The sequence below is a fragment of the Prionailurus bengalensis genome, chromosome B3, assembly GCF_016509475.1.
Source record: "Prionailurus bengalensis isolate Pbe53 chromosome B3, Fcat_Pben_1.1_paternal_pri, whole genome shotgun sequence".
In the NCBI taxonomy this organism is placed as follows: Eukaryota; Metazoa; Chordata; class Mammalia; order Carnivora; family Felidae; genus Prionailurus; species Prionailurus bengalensis.
Window position 1 is genome coordinate 73970760 of NC_057355.1, and position 22054 is coordinate 73992813.

At 46.8% G+C, this 22054-nt stretch overlaps 1 protein-coding gene across 5 annotated transcripts; it reads right to left on the reverse strand.

The window, feature by feature from the left end:
• Positions 1–9473: 9473 nt before the first annotated feature.
• On the reverse strand, positions 9474–21443 carry RBM23 (RNA binding motif protein 23). Of its 5 annotated transcripts, none has more exons than XM_043555766.1 (14): positions 21207–21443; positions 16100–16175; positions 15404–15519; positions 14876–14923; positions 14570–14743; positions 14263–14316; positions 13993–14110; positions 13746–13898; positions 13523–13660; positions 12856–12921; positions 11143–11338; positions 10932–11051; positions 10752–10836; positions 9474–10655 (listed from the first exon to the last, which is right to left on the reverse strand). In XM_043555766.1, exons 2-14 carry the CDS (start codon positions 16163–16165, stop codon positions 10652–10654), a joined length of 1338 nt encoding a protein of 445 aa, XP_043411701.1. In that variant the 5' UTR covers positions 16166–16175; positions 21207–21443; the 3' UTR covers positions 9474–10651. The 5 variants fall into 5 exon arrangements, with proteins under 5 accessions (XP_043411701.1, XP_043411703.1, XP_043411704.1 ...); XM_043555768.1 differs by having other exon boundaries at positions 11179–11338; positions 21207–21412; XM_043555769.1 differs by lacking the exon at positions 14876–14923 and having other exon boundaries at positions 21207–21406.
• Between the last annotated feature and the right edge of the window lie 611 nt (positions 21444–22054).

Sequence of the window (22054 nt, forward strand, 5' to 3'; positions counted from 1 at the left end):
CATTTGCTCATTTTGACTCTGTTCTCAAAAGTCCTGCAGAAGGGATAGATGTAGATGGAAACTGTTAGAGACAAAACTTAGGCCCAGAGGAGCAAAGAACCTAAACCTACCTCTACAGAGGCTTCAGAACTGACTCAGTCTTGGTTGTAGTCTGTAACAAGGAGCCACAGGCCCTTAGAGATCGCTGGGTCCAACTTGTCGCTTTGTAGATGAGCAGACAACCCTGGAGAGCAGCAAGGAAATACTAGAAGTAATTTAGTGACTTAATGACACAATGGGACCAGGTCCATAGACTCTAGACCTCATCTCCTTACACGACCTTATTCTGCAGAGTAAGCTGGAGGCTACATTTAGCACCTAGAGCTATACAGAGCTTTGTCCTGAGCTGGTTTAAGGTGGGGCCCACATCCACCAGAGAGGCCCATCAGCTGGGGCATGATGGGACGGCCTGCACCTCCCCTGGCAGGCCTCCACCCTCCCAACTGTCACCTGCAAAGCCCGTGTGAGAACTGAAGCTGTCAGTGTCTCCCCCTGGGGACGCCCACGTCTTCTGCTGAGCCACGAGTTTGAACAAAGAGAGCAGAGGCAGCAGCTCTCCCCTCACCCCAGACATGCAGTATAGCTCCCTGAGTACCTGAGGGCCAGGCCTCCACTCCACCCCACTCAGGTTCCCAGAGCTTGATGGAGGAGGGATGAGATGTCTCCCGAGTCCTTGTAGCTGGTGGGAAGGAGCCAAGGGGACCAGTTCAGCATCAGTGGTTATGAGATGGTAATACGAATAATGACATTATCCTAAGGACTTTATTAATTTTTCTCTGTTAATTCTTTAAGGACCATATAAGGTGTTACTACTTCTTATACTGTAGAAGAAACAGTTTAAGTAACTTGCTTGAGGTCAGTAAGCAACAGAGCAGGGATCCCACTCATGTCTGCTTGATACTTAATTTTATCCAGCTTTGCATCGGAGGTTCCCGCTCCAGTAAGGATGAGGGGAAGAAGAAGAAGGTCACTAGAAGAAATGTAAGCGACACAATGGCCTGGGCCATGGGCAGTGGCTGTGGTGAAAAGGCCAGAGAAGTTACATGGCTATGGGGGAATAGGCCAGGAAACTCTAGGGACCGTGAACAGAGGCACTTCAAAATGTAAAATGTGTAAAAACACACTGGGCCCATTAAAAGACAGATGGCTGGGTTGAAACCTCAGGGATATTAAGGGGAGGGGGTAAGAGATGAGCACGGAGTAGAAGGTTTGGAACCCTACTTTTAAGTACCTTAAATGGCAGGCAAAGAAGTTTGTGCCCAAGCCTGCAGGCAGTGAGTCACCACAGGTCTTTGGCTATGGAAGTGACATGAGCAGGATGGTCCTTGGGCAGAGGAGGCTGGGAGAGGTGCATGGACTGGGGCAGCAAAGATAAGGCCTGAGAAGCTGAGTTTAGCGGGCAATTAACTTTACATATTGGAAGGTAATGAAGTACTGACCATAGGGAGAAGGCAGTGGGAAAGGAGAGGCACTACGGGTGTGAGTCAGGACTGCGATGACTGGGTACAGGGGGGAGTCTTAGGTGGTGGGTGAGGAACTGGGAGTTAGAGGGCAGAGGAGGACATGGGTAAATGGATCCATTTTGGAGACTCTTGAGTTTGCGATGCTAGAATATCCATATGGGGTTTCGGCAGCTCTCCAAAGATCTGGGTCTGAAATTCAGAACAAGTTAGGGCAAGGGATACAGAAATGAGAATAATTCCCGTAAAGATGGTAGTAGAGGGGTGCCTGTGTGGCTCGGTCGGTTAAGTGTCCCACTTCCTTCCACTCAGGTCATGATCCTGTGGTTCACTGGTTCCAGCCCTGCGTCGGGCTCTGTGCTGACAGCTCAGAGCCTGGAACCTGCTTCAGATTCTGTCTTCCTCTGTCTCTCTCTGCCCTTCCCCTGCTCATGCTCTCTCTCTCTCTCTCAAAAATAATTAAAATGAAAACATTATTTAAAAAATTTTAAAAACGTTTTATTAAAAACAAGATGGCAGCAGAGGAGCCAGAGGAAAGGATGAGCAGCAGTCACACGGCACCCCGTGCTCAGTAGAATGTGTTGCTATTGCGGCCTTGAAAATCTTTGAGCAAGGAGCCCTGCATTTTAATTTTGCCCCAGACCCCACAAATCATGCTAAGGGAGGTACAAAGGGAGAGGATACAATACTGGCTGGGATCCTTGCCTCAAATCACACATGGGCTTTAGGGGCTGTGATTCTTGTGAAGTGGGACAATTCATGTGCCCATGCAGTCATGCACTTGAGAATAGTGTGCATAGATTTCATAGATTGCCAAAGGGGTCTGTGACCCAACAAATGACAAACCAGGATGTTACTGATTGCTGCCGGGGAGGGCAGTTGGGTGGGGGCAAGACAGGTGTAGGAAGTGTACTTTTCATCGTGTGCCCTTTTTGTTCCTTTTGAATGTTTAACTATGGCGTGTATCACCTGTTCAAAAACTAAATAAAATAATGTAAAACAAAACACAGCCTTGATGTTCTAGAGAAAGAAGGACCAAAGCAGACGAAGAAGGAGGAGATGTAGCCACCACAGAGGCAGGCCGTGGAAGGACTAGAATTGTGCAGGTAGTGGCCAGTGCCAAGAAAGGAGGCCTTTTTTTTTTTTTTAAAGTAAACTCTATGCCTAGCGCTGGGGGGTCAGACTCATAACCCTGAGAGCAACAGTAGCATACTTTACCAACTGAGCCAGCCAGGCACCACAAGAGGAGATTTTTGTTTTTTTTTTAAACATTTCTTTATTTTTGAGAGACAGAGCAAGACAGAGTGTGAGCAGGGAAGAGGCAGAGGAGGGGGGGTACACAGAATCTGAAGCAGGCTCCAGGCTCTAAGCTGTCAGCACAGAGCCTGAGCAGGGTTCGAACTCACTCACGAGACTGATAGATCATGACCCAAGTCAAAGTCAGACACTTAACCCACTGAACCACCCAGGTGCCCTAGGAGGAGGGCTTTTAAAGGAAGACTACCACCAATGGTCAAATGTGGCCAAAGGGGCAGATGGGGAAAAAGGTCCAGTGCCTTTCACGTGGCTGAAGCTGAAAATATGCATATTGAAGATGATGGTGGTGGCGGCAGGGCCTCCCCCAGGAGGGGGACTGCACGTGCCACAGGCTTCCCTCCCCCTAACTCAGCCAGTCCCATCAGCCCAACCCATCTGTGCGTTCCCTCCAGACGCCTACAGGGACGAGCTCAGAACAGACGGAAGCTGAAGCCACGCTCCCGTCAGACTTGGGAAGTGGGGTCTTCTGCGAGAGCCAGGCCATTCTTCTACCTCCCTCTGATCAAGGCATAGTGCCAGGCTGCTGGTCTGGGCCGCTGTGAGAGACCAGCAAAGGACCCTGGGCCTGAGCTGCTTGTGCCAGGTAAGGTCTTCTCTGCCCTCATGCTCCTCTTAACCACTGCAATCTTGTCTCTGCTCCTTTACCAGCTGGCCCCTGTGACCCCCGCGATTTCTGGCCCACTAGGCCTCCTCACTGGCTGAGAGCATGAGCTGTGTGTGCTCTGCTCTGAGGGGCCAGAGGTGAGGCCTGCCCTGCATCTTGGAAAGCATCTCTCTGCTCTGAGCCTCTGCTCAGAGTTGGGCCTTTGTGCCCTGCTGCATCTAACCCTCTCTAGAGAGACTGGGCAGGGTCTCTCCTCTCCTAAACTGTTTTTTAATGTTTTATTTATTTTTGAGACAGAGACATAGCATGAGCAGGGGAGGGGCAGAGAGAGAAGGAGACACAGAATCTGAAGCAGGCTCTAGGTTCCAAGCTGTGAACACAGAGCCTGACATGGGGTTGAACCCACGAACCACGAGATCATGACCTGAGCCGAAGTAGGACGCTTAACTGACCAAGCCACCCAGGCACCCCTTTCATCTTCTAAAAGGCTGCCAGTCGTGGAAGAGCATTTCACAAGTCTTCTGGGTTAAACCCTCATTCCCAGAAAGTCCACCCATACATATACGTCTTTTTATTCATCTAGCATAATTCTATCCACATCAGTCTAAGTCAATTTTTCCTAGACTTTCATCCACAAATACTTGTTGTTCCCCTCAAGTACTGCCATAGGCCAGTCACTGTGCTGGACCTTATGGGAAAAACAAATACAGGTGACACTATCCCTGCCCTCAGGGAGCTTACAAATGAGCTGGAGAGATGGGACAAGGTGGTAATAGCACTACCAGGGCCAACAACAGCAAACTGTACCACATTCTGACTATCTGAGGGCTATGTCCTGAGCTCTAAGAATTCTGAATGGAAGAAACAATTTAAAGACAGATTTTAGGAGCTGGGCCTTAAAGGATATATGTAAGCTGTGGATAGATGGGGGAAAGAAGAAAAAACTCCCTGTGGTGAAGGTACATGAGCAAATGCACAGGAGACACAGACATGGTGGGCAGCCTGCCATGTGAGGTAAATACCCTTCCTGTAAGAAGGCAGCCAAATTTGGGTGGATGGTACAGCCAAGTTGTCAAGGGACCCCAAAACCAATAAGCAGCATCTTGCTGCTTAGTACTTTATCATCTTGGTGGCTCTCTGATGGATATGCTCAAGGTCCCTTTTAATCTTTTTTTTTTTTTTTTTAGGTAATCTCTACCTCTAATGTGGGGCTAGAACTCATAACCCTGAGATTAAGGGTCGCACACTCCACCAGCCCAACCCATCTTTGGGCCAGCCAGGTGCCCCTCATCTGTATGTAGCTTGATGCCATGCTCCATGGCTTGGTCACCTTGCAGACTCAAGATGCAAATACAGACTCAATGTGGGCCTTGCAAACATTTTAATTAGCACTTAGTCCCATGATTTTCTGGATGGAGGACACCACTCTCAACGTCTTTGCCTTTCTGAACCTCAGCTCTCCCAACTGTAAAATGAAGATAACATTACCTACCTTGTAGGATAGTCATAAGGACTAAATACAAATCCTAGTATCTTTGTAATTTGTCAAACATTATCCAAATGAGCTGTGGAAGTAATGCTTTTTACAACCTGTGTCCAGGTCCCTTATTCAGGCATCCAGACAGCTTGCTAACCTCTCAAGCAGAGCAGCACCGTGGAGATACAAATTTAAGCTGTGCCTGGCTGGCTTGGTCAGTGGAACGTACGACTCTTGATCTTGAGGTTGTGGGTTTGAGTCCCACCCTGGGTGTAGAGATTGCTTAAAAAGATAAATAAAAAAGTATTTAAGTTGCAGTCCACAAAGTCCAACTTGCCTCCCATAGGATCACAGGTAACCCCCTGTGAGTTGTGTTGTTTTGAAGAGGATGGGGAAGGAGGGGGGTGATTGGCAACCAAAGCCTCAGTGATGGTATTATACTGCCTAGTGTTCCATTGTTTGTTCAAGTTATAATGTCTTTAGGCAGAGTATCTGTGCTGATTTAAAACATTTATCTGAAAGGAAATTGTCAGAGGTCTGGAGACCAGTGATGGCAGGTGCTACAGGAGCATCTGCGGAAGGTCAGGAGGGAGGCTAAGCAAAGGGCTGTAGCAGACACCACTAGGATTTTCCCCGGCCAGACAAAGCAAAGGGCACTAGGTGCCCTGAAGGTACCTGAGGGGGTGGGGAGGGAGAGAATCACATTGATTTTTCAAAGCCGTCTCGCTCTGATTTATAGTTTCAGGCATAAAAAGAGATTGAGCCAGTGGGACTGGTGTTTCTGAAAACTAAGCTGCTTGTGACCCAGGACCTAGGGAGCTTGGGACTTTAGTCCAGGAACAGTTGAGACTTACTTCCACCATTGCCTCACCTTCACTTCTCTCCCTGCATATATTAAGCATTCTCTGAGGTTGGAAGATGAGGTCAGGTAGAGTCAAGTGTGTAGGCATCCAGAGGAATGGGGATAGTGATGGCAGTAGCTATGACAAGTAGTAATGACAAGATATCAAGTTCTAAGCCCTCAACACAATCATTTCATTTCATCCTCACAATGTCCCTGAGACAGGTACTATTGTCATCATTTCCCTTTTACAGAAGGGGAGTCGAGGTTAGAGAAGTGATGAACATCCAAGTTTATTCAGCTGGTTTGTGACAGAAGAGCTATCTGAACCATGTGGTATTGCCCCAGAGGGTGACCATTCTGCTACGGGATGGAGGTCTCCTGACTTGGTTGGGCCCAACCCAGTTCAGAAAAGGCTAATTTTCAGCACCACCCATTCTAAACAAGTAGGCTTCATGATGCCTGAAAGCTGACTGAAGCTCCCTTCCTTTCTGGGACATTGGCTAGAGTTTGACAAGTCTCTGATTTCCAAGGTCATTGCTTCTCCTTTCTGCAATCTAGCACTGACTGGCTCCTTTCCAGTCTTCAGGGCCCTCATCCATCTACCATTGCCCTAAAAAATAACTGCTTAATGGCTCTCCAGTAACTGCAGCCAACTCCTTAAGGGCTCTTGAGAGGAGATCATCTGGGAAAGCTAACAGAACTCATCCAACTTTTAAAAGTGAGCTATGATCAGCTCTTTCCTTGCCTCCACCTTCCCGTATGATCTAAACTGGTTGGTCTGCTTCACCTCTCAGAGCTCTCTCAACCAAGAGCACACTGAGCACATCAGTTCTGGATATAAATGTAAGAGTTGGGAGAGAAGAGAAGGAATGTTTGAAGCCAGAAGGTTCAGACACAGTTCTGAGACCAGAATTTCTTTCCTGGATCCAGCTCATGACTATTGACTTCACCTGGTTGCCGTGGAAACATCAGTCTGTGTTGGATGGGAAGCAGCATTTTTGACAGAAAGCATCACAGGCTACCATGGTAACACCAAAAAGAGTAAAGCTGCTTTCTCTCTTGGAGGGTGAGGAATGAATGGAGGAGGAGGCCAGGATGGACATTGGAAAGCTTAGCTCTGACTTGAACAGAGGGGAAATTAATTCAAGACATCTAGTATGTGCGAAGGAAAGCAATAGTGAAAAAGACATGTCGATGCCTTGTCTCATTGGGCTATCACCATCTACTAGTAGAGTTTACACAGAACTGTAAATAAAGACAGAATGAGACTTCTAATGGGACAAAGAATACTGAAAAGGGAAACCAACTAGCAAAGCTTCAGAGTCTTAATGGACAGGATTTTAACCAGCAGGAGAGGAGCAAAAAGAGAACAAGATGAGCAGACGTGGAAGAAGAAAAGTTCAGGACATACTGAGAACTCTGGGTACAGAGATAGGAAAAGTGACTCCAAGGCCTTGGCTTCTACAAGAGGCAGGCTGAGATTAGGATCCAGGAATGTGAAGCTAGACTGCCTGGATTGGAATCCCAAACTCACTTGTGTAATCGCAGGGCAGGTTACTTACCCTTTGGGTAGCCTCTTCCTTGTTCACAAAGATGATAAAAGAGTCTGCCTCAGAGGTCACTGTGAGGTTGAAGCAACTCTATACATACAAAGTGATTAGAACAATGCCTAACCCACAACGACGGGACAACCCTGCACCGATGTTAACAGTCATTATACCCCCTCCTACTTTCCGAAGCCAGGACAGCCTTTTCTCCCTGTCTAAATATTACTTCCGGATTCTCACCAGACCCCTTCCTTAACAGAGAAAGGAGCGGCTGCGGTTGACCATCTCCCTTCAAGGTGTAAACTTACTTTCCTTCTGTATAAGCACCAGGACTAAAGGTTCAAAGGGTAAACACCTGTTTCCTCTGGTAGCTCACATCGGGGGCTGTTGGAACCTAAGAAGGAAGTAGGCAGAAACCCAATTTCAAGAACACAGAAGTTTAGAGAACAGGGAGGAAAACATCACTGCCTTAGAAAAGGCAGAAGCATGGGCTAGAAGCCAAATGTCAGGTGAACATCTGTTTAGAACTGAGGACAGTTGGGAAATTCTATGCTAGTAGAGGATCCGGGTCATTCTCTCCTCTACCTTCGCCCCAGGTGCCATGCCCAGACAAGAGAGGTTGAAGGTTTCTTTTACCTTAAGCTGGGCACAGAGGCTGTTTGCTGCCCCCTCCTCTCTACTCCAACCACCTCCAATGCAGGCATGAGTAACAAGAAGGCACTGAGTCACATGCAGTGACTCCAGCTGTCACCCATTAGATGCTGTCACCTTATATGGATTAAGACTAGAGTAGCTGTCTTAGATGTTTCCTCACTTCCACCACGCTCTCTCTCCCAACAAGAGGCTGTATGAGGAAGTAAGAAGGGTGGCAGGAACCAAAGTGCAGAAAGACCAAAGGAGGCAAGGATGGGAATATAAGGAAACCAAGCAGAGATAGACACCCATCTGAGGAGGGCAGGGAGGCAAAGCCTGTGGGTATTTATGGTTTGGAAGAGTTCAAAACTGCCATGAGGCGGCCCAGTCCATAGCCTCAGGATGACTAACAAAAATGGTCCACACTGTACTTTTCAGGATGCATTAGCAGCCAAATCAATAACTACAGGGGGACTGGGCCACAGCCAGCTGCTACCTAAAAACAATGTATCCTCTGTCCTATCCCCCAGGCCAAGAGAGCAAATTAGAACAGGAAAGGGTGGAGGTGGTGGCAAAGGCAACCGTAGCAGCAAATGAGGCTGCACCAGCCTATACAGCCATACCACCCTGAACACACCCCATCTTGGCTGATCTCAGCAGGTAAGCAGGGTCGGTCCTGGTCAGTACTTGGGATAGGAGGAATCAAGACCTAGTCCTGGGTCCCAGTGGCCTTTTATACCACAAGCAGGCACCAAGTACTTAATACTTCAGTGTGAAAAGCAACCCCAGAAACTAATTATCACCAAAAACTGTTCACTCTGGTTAGAAGTCTGAGAGCTGACAAATTAAAACCTAACAGCAATTATCCATATTTTTAGCATGACAATACAGTCTTAACATTCTGTTGCCATAGAGACCAGAAGAGAATGGGGGACTCCCACAGAGCTCTGCCCCTGAACCTCAGACCTTCTTCTCTAGGTTGGTCCCTAACTGGTGAGCCAGGTTTTGGCAGGCCCCTTGTCACGCATCTTACAAAGCTGGCAGAGAAAAGAAATGTGCATCCCCTTCCTCAGGGCGATTCCTGGGATACTCAGCTTTCTGGAATTCACTGGTCCTAGCCTGTGTTATCTCAAGCAGAGCCATATATGGAAACCAAGACTTGAGGGGACTGACCAAGGAATAGCAGATTTAAGGCCTGGGAGCCCTGATGTAAGACCCCCAAGCCCCTTTGGATACCAGACTGGGATTTCCATTACAAAAAGGGCCAAAAGCGGGCACAGAGGCTAATGGTAAAACTGGTGAGCTTACGCTTCCCTGGTACTTAAGCTGCTCAAGATCTCAAACACCTCTAGCCACTTGAGGAGCAGAATGTGCTACTGTCACACTGCCATCTGGTGGAAAGACAAGATCTGTCCCTTAGACGCAGAGACAGCCTTGGGAAGTGTGTCCAGTAGGCAAGGTAGGTTTGGAAATAGTTAAGATGAAGACAAACGGAGGAGACAATGGGGCTAAAGGTGTAATGCAGATACAGACTGGGAACTCCATCCAGGCGTGTGCCTTTTGTCCATTTTAATTTCTAAAGAACGTTAGATAAAACAAAATTAAAGGGAAAAAACAGAAAGGCATTACAAATGTTTTATATCCTAGAACCATTCACGGTTTTGGCTCATGAAAAGTTATTAACATCAGACAGATACACCAACTGACTGAGACCACACACACATGGGCAGCAGCCGCCACAACAGTGGAGCTTGCCTTTTATACAAAGTTTATACGTATGTGTATGTGTATGTGTATACGTGTACACATATACACACACACACACACACATACACACAATTTTATGTACACAGACACAAGGGTATAAAATCCAGTGAGAAGGGCTCACATGTGCCCAGGTAGGGGACAGGAGCAGCTTTAACAGCTGGGGTTGAGCCCATGGTAGAGGCACATGGGAAGTGGTAGAGAATAGCAGCCTCCTCTCCATCCTCCCACCCTGGGCCACAGGAAAGACCTGGGAGGAAGGAAAACTATACAGAGGAAGATGGAACCTAGTAGAGAAGTACCCCACCTTTCACTCAACTCCTGAATGCCCCTAAGACATCCAAAATGCCTGGCAGGACAGATTACTCCCATACTTCCCAGTAAGAGGCTGAGCCCACAGTAGCAGTTCTGGCCTCAAGCTGAGACCCAAGGAAGGCTTCACAATGTTCATGTCCATGCCATCTTCCAGGGCCTGTGCAGCAGCAAGCCAGCACTTTCAAGGTTCACCTTCCAAACTGCAAAGTCCTCTTGGACTAGAGGTCTTCAAGGGTTTTCCTCAACAGATTGTAGGGTAAAGTACAGGAAAAGGAGAGAGGTTAGTTCCCTCAGTTAATGCCCTACGGCCTTCCCAACGGGGGAGGAATTGAGGAATCACTAAGAGCTGGTCGGAGAGAGCAATGAAGGTCATCCTGGGAGATGACACACACGGAAAAACAGGTGTTCAATATAGGTGCAGATTCTGTCCTCTTCGACTACTGGCTTTGCTCAGCAGAGTCCATTCCCGATGGGGCCCTGGGCAGGAGCTCTTCTTGGAGTCTAAAGGTGGCCCCAATTCCCACAGAGTCAACATCCACGCCCTCAGGATAGCTTGGTCCACAAAATGGAGAGAAGGGGCCATGGAAGGGTAGACGTGGAAAAGGGAGTGGCACCCAGAGGCACAGGGAGGCAGTGTACTGAGCCACTGATTTACCTATGGCAAGGAGAAGAGGTAAATGGGAAACCAAAGGAAAGAAAATAACCAAAGACATGGCACTTGCCACCATGAATACCAGACCCTGAGACTCACATGGTCTGAGGGGTAAAGAGGCTGGAAAGCTGGAAGCACTGGGAGGCGATTGCTTGGGAGGCGAGGTTCAGGGCTGGACTCAGAGCTGCAAAAAGAGAGGCACAAGGAGTTGGTGAGCACATAGCATTCCTTCTTTCCAGGCCCCAACCCAATTCCTCCCTTTCCCAAGTTTAAGTCTACCAGTCAGAGCCGCAGGGTTCAGGGCCCCCAAGGGAACTGTCCCATTCAGTTGCAAGGCAGCAGCAGCCTGGGCGGCGGCAGCAGCAGCAGCTGTGGTAGTAGGCAGCTGCATTCCAGAGCCTAAAAGGGAAAGAAAAGGTGGGGTTAAGTCCCAACTTCCGATCTAAAATTCAACCCCATGTTCTTCACTCTGCAGAGAAACTCTCTCCACCTTCTGCCAATTTGGCCATGAGCTGCAAACGTCCACCTGCTGATCCCAGATCCAGCTCCTGGTCCCCATCCGGAAAAGTGATGTCTGTGCCACCATCCAGTCGCTCGGTCACATGACCAACTCTCATAGGTCGACCAGCAAGCTCAAAGCCATTCAGCTGTTCCAGGGCTCGCCGAGCACACTCGGAGTCTGAGAACTACAAGAAACCCAGGCCGTATCAGTCACTTCCCGGACACAGACATGCTCTCAAAACCCCACTACTATTCCCTAGTCTCGCTATCCCAGGAAAACTGCATGCTCACCGTGGCACAAACTTTTCTGTCACAGGGAATGTGACCTAAGGTCCCCATCCTCCCAAAATGGGGTAAAAAGGACCTTTTCCAACTGACTAAATGGCAATTACTTCAATCTTCCAGCTACACTAAAAACCAAACAATACAAAAAAAAAAAAAAAAAATCTATTACCCATAGAGTGCCTACCCTGACAGACTGTTTCACAAATGACCAGATAAAATGGAAGTAAGACAGGCTAAGGGGCCCAAACTCCTGGACTTTTATTTTATCTCAGCCCTTTGGACTAGTCAGTTTCAATTCTCACTCAAGAAAAAGGAATCTGGAACTCCACAGTTCAGTCGCAGGGGGGAGCACACCCTGGCGTGGAGAGCAAGACTGCACCCCACCCCTACGCCTACACCAGTGCTGTCGATCAGAGGGCTCCACTCCCCAGTCCCTTTCATCAGCGTCACCAGAGCTGCCTAGCGTAGAAAAGATTCCAGTCTGCTATTTAAGTGTCATGGGTGTTGATCAAAAAGGCAGCAGCGCAAGGGCAAAAAGGCCTCACCAACACTTTTCTGCAACTGAGTCACACAAGGTGTTAGAAGAGGTACTTGCCACCATGAATACCAGAGCTGGCTTTGTTTATTCTGGTGGCACCTGCCCTAGGGCCTGGCACGTTGGTACTGACAATTCCTAGGCAGGTGGTGTAGGTGGCTTGCCTTTACTGGATACTTCTGAGGTGAGCAATACCTCACCTGTGCAGAACACAACATAACTCTCCTCTGCCCTGCAGGCAACTGTGGGGGGTGTATGCTTCCTGGACTAAACCCAGGAAATATCAGCTTCTGTGAGACTCTGTGGCTGGCAGCCAGTCTTCAGCCTGGAGTCACACAGGGCTGGAAGAACCAGTTATGGGAACTGGAAGTAATTTTGTGACAGTGTCAGGAAAAGGTAAGACACAGCCCCACTATTCTCCCTATAGCCGTCTTTAAACATAAAGATATTTCTCAGTGGAGAAACTCCTTCAAATGGGATAGTGCCAGAAAAAAATATAAATCTCTATTCCCACTATCATGAAAACACCAATTCCATGAAGCATGTCTACAAAAGCCCACATCTAACCTCCCTCATGCCCCCAACCTTTTAGCTGCTGCCTGAAATCATTACTATTACCCAAAAAGCAAGTTGCAGCACCAGGGAAGCTGGTTGAACTCCTGGACACCCCCATGCGAGGGCCACTGACAGAGTGTGGGAGCAAAGCCAAGATCTCAAGCAATGCACTCATCTCAAGGGGAGGAAGGCTAGTCCAAGCTTCAGGCACCAGGGCTTATGAGTCATTTAGACAGTTCCTAAAGGAGGAGGAGGAGGCTGAGCTGCAGAATCAGACAAGTGGACAAACCCACGCTGAAATTCAAAACTTCAAGACCAGAAACTTACCGTAATGAAACCATAACCTTTAGAACGGCCTGTATCTGAATCCTTCATCAGGACGATATTATCAATCTGTAGAAGAGGCGGAAATTATTAACAATCTTTGGGCTAAGCTGAGCTTTCCTATCTGACTGTTCACACTACCTCTAACCTTCCAGCCAATCGATTTCAACTCTCCCAAATCTTTTCTTTTTTTGAAGCTTATTTATTTTGAGAGAGAGTGCATGCATACACTCAAGCGGGGAAAAGGTAGAGAAAGAGGGGGAGAGAATCCCAAGGAGGCTCACTGATAGCACAGAGCCCAATGACACAGGGCTCAATCTCATGAACTATGAGTTCATGATCTGAGCAGAGATCAAGAGTCAGACTCTTAACCAACTGAGCCACGCAGGGCCCCCCAAATTTTTAAAGAAGAGACAAATGCCATCTCTTTCCAAACCACCTCTCCTGACCAACCTTACTTAATCTGCACCCCATTATTTGATTTCACGGTGCCTGACTGACCTGTTTATTGAGCACTATGAAGACAAAGATGGAGCCTAACTTTCCCAGTGTGGACCTACACGCCCGTTCGATGGATGCAGTGCCTTAATCGTGGTCAGAATAAAGAGGTACACTCACCCTCCCCACTTTTTCCAATTCCCTTCAGAGGTTTCCATCACTTTCTACTCACTTTGCCAAAGGGCTCAAAGATACCCCGGAGCATGTCCTCAGTGATATTGAAGTGCAGGGAGCCCACATAGAGGCGCATTGGTCCACCACTACCCTTCTGCAGGTTGTTGGCCATGGCTGCCAGTCGGTTTTTCTCAGCCTAGGCAAGGAGGAAATGACGGGTCACATCCCATACCTCCTACCTTCAACCCCATCTTCTTGTGTCAGGTTTTCAGCCTGCTCACCTGTGAGGCCTGGACAATGATAGGCACTCCGAGCAGCCGCTGCCCAGTCAGCCCAATGGCCAGTGGCACAGACTGGATCTCACAGAATTCTACGTAGGCGATGCCCTTAGAACGACGGGAATTCCGATCTGAGATGATCCGGACGTCACGAACCTATCCGGGGCAAGAAGGAAATCCTGAGTTGGGCATAAGGGAGGATGGACAGAAAATAGGCCACATGGACGAAAACTAAGGGAGGGAAGGTTACCTTGCCGACAGCAGAGAAAAAGTCCTCCAAGTCTCGAGGCCGAATGCGGGCAGCTAACTGCATACAGAAAACTGTGCGGGCATCACGCTCCTCGGGACTCAGATTATCAATTGGTTCCCTAAAGAACAAGTACAATTTATTGAGACACCTGCTCCGATACACAGTCCTTGTTTTCTAGCTACACTCAAGCACTACAAGTTCCTGTATTCCAGCTCAAACGGCTTTTTATTCACACCTCACAATCCCTGGGAAAGCTCATTATCCACTCACCTGACCGGGCTCTTCTCTCTGAAATGAGGACTCTTACTGTGCGCATACCTACGCCTATGGAACAGAGAAAAACAAACGGAAAATCGTGTCATTCAATGTCATTCGCGCTAGTCCAATGCTCAGTCTTCTAACACGAGAAAACCAGATTCCAGCACTTCACCTCACGGGAATTCTCAACACCACCCCTCCAATAACAAGGTCTCCTGCCCATCACATCAGGTTGTAAGCATCCCCAGGCAGGAAGCACAGCACACTGGTTTTACCCAGACTACAACACAAAGGCCATCAGATTGGTGAGAGGTGTTACCCAGTGGCAAGTGGCGGGCTCCTGTAACGCACACGATCCTCACGCCGCCGGTCCCGACTGCGTGACTCACTACTGTGCCGACGGTCCCAGCTCCGGCTGCGGTGGCGACGCTGCCGCTCTCTACTTCGGCTCCGAGTGCTTCTCCGCCTGTGCCGGTCCCGATCTCGACTGCGACTATAGGTGGAAGGCACTACTGAGTTTGTTGAAGGACAAACCAACCTCTTCTGGCCTTTGATGGAGAGCTTTCCCTGGTATCTTTCCACTTATAGCAATCCTCAAAATCCAAAAGTCCCCACAATTACTTACCTGCGCTTTCTATCCCTGCTTTTACTAGGGCTCCGACTCCTCTTTTTCCTGGGAAAGAGGGGATAACTTATTGAGAATGTTTTATTCTCTCCCCCCAAGGACAAGAAACAAAAGAAAGGCCAGGGTGGAACGGCAGTAAAAGACCAAAGTGCCCAAGATGACCTGGCAGGAGTTCACAGTAACCGCGCAACACGAGCTTGCACACAGCCCTGGATGTTGTCAGGCACCTGGAGTGGCCGTTTCCCCCCCAAAGCCAGGCCAAAGCTGCTGTCTCCAAATCAGGGGTCCTCTTGCTGTTTTATTCAATTAAAATATACTGATGCTAGAACAAATCCACAAATCTAGGCAGGAATGTGAAGACTAGAAGAACATCAAACCAAGTCACCGTTATTCTCAGGACCCAGTGGAGCCATCACTAAAAGTCAGCAGTCTTCTAAGCAACCATCTCCCTGTTCTGGCTGTTTCTCTCATGGACATGGTTGCTTCCTTTCCCCCAGCTGCCAGCCCATTTCTCCACACCACACTCACTTGCTTGCCTCCCCACTGGCACTGCTCCCACTGGTACCACTGCCACTGTTGCCGTTGCTGCTGGTGTTGGTGTTGCTGGGGCCATCTTTTTGAACTTCTTTCCTTTGCTGATCATCCTAAAGGGTTAGCCAGGAAAAACGTCACAAGGCACAAGGTGGCAACACACACATTCCACTGGGCAACAAAAGAACAAAAGTGGACAGAGATTTGATTATGAAATCAAAGCTCACAATTAACTAGTCAGTTTCTGGGCACCCGATCTCCTAACAAAAGGAATAAAATAGGAAGAGAGAAAATCAAAAAGAGATCAGAGTGACAGATTTTGTCAAAACTTCAGCTACCCAACATTGGTTCCACTGACATCTATTTCCCAGGAGAGTGAGAAATTATTTAGGTTTGAGATACACTGACTTTGTAGTGTGTCACTGAGAGCTTTGAGCAAAGTACTAATTACTAGCACATTATGCCCTGCCCAAACCTCTCCCCCACACCCCCAGCTTTGGGAGCCTCTCTGCCAGCATGTCTTTGAATATGAGAGCTGGAGAGTGGGGTGCGCTAAAAGACTATGACTTTTACGAATAGCCACAACACATAATAAACAAGCAGGAAAAAAGGATTCACAAAATGCTGAAACTGATGACCTAGAACTGCTGCTTCTTACTAACCCAATTCTAGGAGTGAAGTGGGGAGTATTACCTCTTCTTTTTTATAGGGAGCCTCCAGCATGGCTTCAATCACTATATCAAAGTCATCGGACGCCATCGTAGCAGATCTGAGAAGACATGGATACGTGATAATCTCGTATTTTTCCTCCCCTTCTGGCACCCCACATTCCCTTCCTTCTCCAAGAAACAGACTTCAGAATATACAGTTCTGTTTCTTGAATTCCAAAGGGATCTTCCTGGCTGTTGCTTACTCTAGGTTTATTTTTGTACATTATAAACCTTAACTAGTTCAGCTCTGTGGCTCAGAAAAACTCAAGGGTTGAGAAGGAAACTGAATAGGTAGGAAAAAACTACAATACGGACCCTGTCCTGTGAAAACAAAGTGTTGGTATTCAAAATTACTATTCATTTTACAGTAGACGCTAGGCCTCCATTCTACAGTTCCAAAATTCTGTATATATAACTGGCTTACACATCAATCCCAGAAACAGACACACGTTTCCAATAAAAAGGTAAAAGTGAAAGAGTACAAATCAGGAACAAGACAAAACAACACCAGAATGCAGATCTGCCCTAAGCTCTTCTCCCCACATACCCCACTCAAACATCAATAATTAGGCAACTCATCAGTAAGTATCTCGCGTACAACAGCAACTAGAATTCAGGTAACTCAGAAAGATTATGATTAAGACAGGCTTAACCAATTCCACTTTGAAGCCTGTCTAGGTAGGCAGGGTAAGACTTCCTGCCTCCCCCGAGCTTTCACACCTAGCAATCATCCTTCCCAAGACTGTCCACCACAGGCCTGTCAAATTAAAAAACAAACAAACAAAAACCAGAAGATATCAAATAAAATCAGTAGGCTAAATTATTAAAAAAAAATATACTGGTCTGGAATTATCAACATATAGAACATGGATGAATTCCAAAATAATTATGCTGAAAGAAATAAGACCAGATAAAGTATATACCATATGCTTCCATTTATATAAAATTCTAGGAAATGCAAACTAACTTGTACTGGCAGAAAGCAGATGAGTGGTTGCCTAGGGATGGACGAGGTAGGCAGGGGAAAGGAAGAAAGAATTATAAAAGGGCAGAGGAAACTTTTGGGGGTGTTGGTTTCATGGGTGTTTAAACATCAAATTGTACACTTTAATGTGTACAGTTTTATTTTAGGTCAATTATATCTCAGTAAATCTGACAAAAAAAACACAACCCTCCAACTAATCTGAAGAATTTCTGTACAAGGAAGCTAATCATAACCAGACTTTCCATATCCCCAAGAGCTTTGTCCTCTTTAAAGGAGCTAACGCATTATCCAATGATGCTGTCCTTGTTGCCCTCAAAGCCCACAGCCTATTTTGATGACTTAACAATGAGTATAAACATACTAATATAAACTAAGTGATGCAAAAATAAAATTAATCGTTCCATTTGTCATTTACAGTACCTGATATTGCTAGGCACTGAACTAAGCTTGTTTCAGAAACAAGATTCTTGGAAAGAGCAAAACAATAAATTAAAAATTACTTGGAGCTATGGGCACCTGGGTGGCTCAGTCTGTTAAGCGTATGACTCTTGGTTTCAACTCAGGTCATGATCTTGAGGTTTGTGAGTTCAAGACCCACATCAGGATCTGTGCCAAGAGTGCACAGTCTGCTTGGGATTCTCTCTCTCTCCCTCTCTCTCAAAAATAAATAAACTTTGGGGCGCCTGGGTGGCTCAGTCGGGTGAGCATCTGACTTCAGCCTAGGTCATAATCTCATGATTCATGAATTTGAGCCCTGCGACTAGCTCTGTGCTGACAGCTCGGAGCCTGGAGCGTGTTTTGGATTCTGTGTCTCCCTCTCTGCCCCTTCCCTTCTTATGCCCTGTTTCTCTCTGTCTCTCAATAATAAATAAACATTAAAAATTTTTTTTTAAATAAACTTAAAAAAAAAGTTAAAAAAAGAAAAAAATTACTTGGAGACAAATTTAAGACATAAAATGGAATTCAAATCAAGGTGAAATAGCTGTGTCTAAAAACCGGTGAACTCAACTGCTTACTATAAGTAACATCATACGTTTGTTTAACAACCAAAGGTAATATATGTCACAGGCAGCTGTCAGACCCAATGCACAATGAAAAAAACTGAGGTTTTATGAACTGCCCAGAGCCACAAAGCTCAAATGGAAGAGCTGACTCTTGATTAAGGTCCCCTGACTCTAAGTCTAATGTCTTATCAAGTCGATCAAATTACCTCTCTCTCCTGTACTTTATAACTTAACTTTAAAGATTTTTCTAATTTTATTTTTTATTTTTTTAAAATTTATATCCAGGGGCGCCTGGGTGGCGCAGTCGGTTAAGCGTCCGACTTCAGCCAGGTCACGATCTCGCGGTCCATGAGTTCGAGCCCCGCGTCAGGCTCTGGGCTGATGGCTCGGAGCCTGGAGCCTGTTTCCGATTCTGTGTCTCCCTCTCTCTCTGCCCCTCCCCCATTCATGCTCTGTCTCTCTCTGTCCCAAAAATAAAAAAAAAATAAATAAAATAAAATAAAATAAAATAAAATAAAATAAAATAAAATAAAATTTATATCCAAATGAGCATTTAGTGCAACGATTTCAGGAGTAGATTCCTTAGCGCCCCTTACCCATTTAGCCCATCCCCCCTCCCACAACCCCTCCAGTAACCCTCAGTTTGTTCTCCATACTTGTGAGTCTCTTCTGTTTTGTCCCCCTCCCTGTTTTTATATTATTTTTGTTTCCCTTCCTTTATGTTCATCTGTTTTGTCTCTTAAAGTCCTCATATGAGTGAAGTCATATGATTTTTGTCTTTCTCTGACTAATTTCACTTTGCACAATACCCTCCAGTTCCAGCCACGTAGTTGCAAATGGCAAGATTTCATTCTTTTTGATTGCCAAGTAATACTCCATTGTATATATATACCACATTTTCTTTACCCATTCATCCATCGAGGGACATTTGGGCTCTTTCCATACTTTGGCTACTGTTGATAGTGTGCTATAAACATGGCGGTGCATGTGTCCCTTCAAAAGATCACACCTGTATCCCGTGGATAAATGCCTAGTAGTGCAATTGCTGGGTCGTTGGGTAGTTCTATTTTTAGTTTTTTGAGGAACCTCCATGCTGTTTTCCAGAACTTTAAAGATTTTAAAAAGAAGAGTACACAGCATTCTAATATGTCTAGTTTTATTTATTTATTTATTTATTTATTTATTTATTTATTTATTTATTTATTTATGATTTTGGGGGTTTAAAAAATTTTTTTAATATTTATTTCTGAGAGAGAGAAAGAGACAGTACGAGCCAGGGAGGGGCAGAGAGAGAGGAGACACAGAATCTGAAGCAGGCTCCAGGCTCTGAGCTGTTAGCACAGAGTCTGATGTGGGGCTCCAACTCACAAGCTGTGAGATCATGACTTGAGTTGAAGTCAGATGCTTAACTGACTGAGCCACCCAGATGTCCCTAAGATTTCATTTTTAAGTAATCTCTACGTCTAACATGGTGTTCAAACTTACAACCTGAGTTCAAGAGTCACACTCTACAGACTGAGCCAGCCAGGCACCCCAAGATGTCTAGTTTTAAATACATACTCATCTGAAGAATGATTGTTCTGACAGGTTTATCAAAAGAATTACTCCCCTCAGTCACACCTTATTATGTGTCTTCTAGGTATGAGGCAGCATATACTTCAAAATATTAGGAACCTGGCTAATTTTAATACATACTATTTGGCCTACTGTGGAAAAATGGTTCTTTAAAGGTTTTGATGTTCTGTTTCTTCCAGTCATTTTGGCTGCCAGGTCTATACAAGTTCTCTAGGTGTCATACAGCTCCTCTTTATATTTTTACAATCTTTTTCCTCCCCAAATGAAATGCTTCGGATTTCAGTAATTGCTCTCTGTTGACTGCTAGTACAGAGTAGGAATTACTTAAACGCACAAAAACTTTCACTTAAGTCCACAAACGAACCACCACCTATCAAGTAAAGTTTTCATTCAGGTACTCAGAAATGAATGAATCCCTTTAAGCAAAGATACACACAACACCAGCACATTTTGAAATGAAATCTCACTAGGTTTGGTGCATCTTTTCAGATATCCTAGGAGCAGTAAAGTCCCAAACACCATGCATTTTCACACTGGGAGTTTTCAAACTCTTCCCATGTCCCAAATTATGGGTCAAAGTCCATTCAATCCCATCCATTAAGACACTGTAAGAGCCTTAGTCCATCCCAGCTCCAAAAACTGCATTAAGGGCGGGCCCACAATCATGCAAGTCTCGGGGCTCTATCAACGCACAGTCAAGACCCAAACAAGCACTTAACTTAGGCCCCACTGCTTAAGGGACAAAAAAGAGTGAAAAACCACTGTCAGCTCAGTTCAGGCAAAATTCACCACATGCTGAGTCCCAAAGGGTGATCACCTCCTGGGTCCACAGTCACAAAGCTGGACACAAACACCTCCAAACTGAAGACAGCTTAATTAAGAACAGGAGCAGTAAGATAAAAAACATTCCCCATGCTGCGTAACAAGCCAAGGCTACACTTCAAAAAATGGTCCTTACTGTAAGCAACCGACTGGCATGGTCTCTGCGAGGGCCAGTGTCCCATGCTAAAAACCTCTTATGAAGCCTCACTATCCTCCGGTACAGCCACGGAATGTGTGGTTAAAAAAGGAGGGAAAGCCCCGAGGCGACAGAGTGAACACGAGTCTTCCAGAGACTGAAGACTGAGGAAGAAATCTCAGTTCCCTAGCCTCTCTCGGAGTGGTAGCACTAAGAGCTGAAACCCGAACCTGCGAGCTCTGTCAGACCGCCCCGGTATGGACGACCCTAAACGTCAGGGCAGAGGGGACCTGGAAAGATATCAGTCACTGGGATCCTTAAGACAGCACCTTCACCATTAAGAGATATACCCAGGAGGCTGCCGATCCCTAAATCCATGCCAGCAGGCTACATCTAGGTAGCGAACACTTCCAAATCAAAGTAAACAATTTTTCTTTGTTTGTTTTTAAAAGTTTGCCTGACTCTGCTCTTGACGCCATTTTCTGCCTGTGACGTCAGGGGGAGGCGCCGTGCGGCGACGTCACGCATAGGTGACGTCGCGGAGGGACCGGGTTTCGGGGTTTCTCACCAGTTCCGGGTCCCCGCAGGGGGCCCCGGTTTCCTCCGTTCCTTTGGGTGTGTTGGGGGCGCGAAGCAGGGCTATTTTCCAGAGTCTCAGCAGTAAAAGCAGCACTGCAGTCGGAGCTTCTCCTCTTCCCGCAAAATGGCGGCACCTCCGCTGTCTTCCAGAACTTTCCCCAATCTGCGCAGGCGCCGAAACATTTAGGCGGTGGAACTAATCTCACTGGTTTCGCGGCAACAGTCAAGTCTAAATTTTCATTGGCCAAACCCCTGAGCATGGGTGGAGCCAAACTCAAATGTTTCTTAGCAACCATCAAGTTCCCATTGATTGGCTAACCTCTCCCAGACACGGGAAAGTGGAAGCGTCCTACAGCGGCCCGCCCGTAGCTCTCTCATTGGTTAGGCGACTTGAGGAAGGCGGAGAATGCGGGCAAAGAACCAGCGGGAATGACTTCCTACCCAGCTCCCGAGCTCCAGGCCAACGCCGGCAGGCAGAGCCGGCAAAGAGGTACAATTGACCTCTTTGCTATTCCCTCCCTACTCTGATTTGCCGAGGGTTGCGTCGGACTTACCTGTGACAGCTTTGGGGACACTGCGGCACACGTCAGGAGGGATGCCGAACTCCACATCCCCATTCTGAGCTGGCTGTCTACACAACCCTCCCAACCATCTCCTCTTGCCCTTAGTGCTTTGGCCCCGGGAAACACAAGTCTTGTAACAGATTTGTCTTCTTTCACATTCTGCCATATCGTCATTACCTGGTCCCACAGCTCACACGCCTCCCGCTCCAAGAGTAAACTTGGAAGATTCTCCTGGGACTCCGTGGGTGCAATACTCAGCCCTCTCTAACCAGAA

Excerpts from the sequence above, each read along its gene's own strand:
- RBM23 (XM_043555766.1), bottom strand. The coding sequence starts at position 16,165 with ATGGCGTCCGATGACTTTGATATAGTGATTGAAGCCATGCTGGAGGCT. Across the intron at positions 14,924-15,403 it reads GCCAGTGGGGAGGCAAGCAA|GAAAAAGAGGAGTCGGAGCC; the intron begins GTGAGTGTGGTG and ends CCTCTTTCCCAG. Across the intron at positions 14,744-14,875 it reads AGCAGGGATAGAAAGCGCAG|TCGCAGTCGAGATCGGGACC; the intron begins GTAAGTAATTGT and ends TTCCACCTATAG.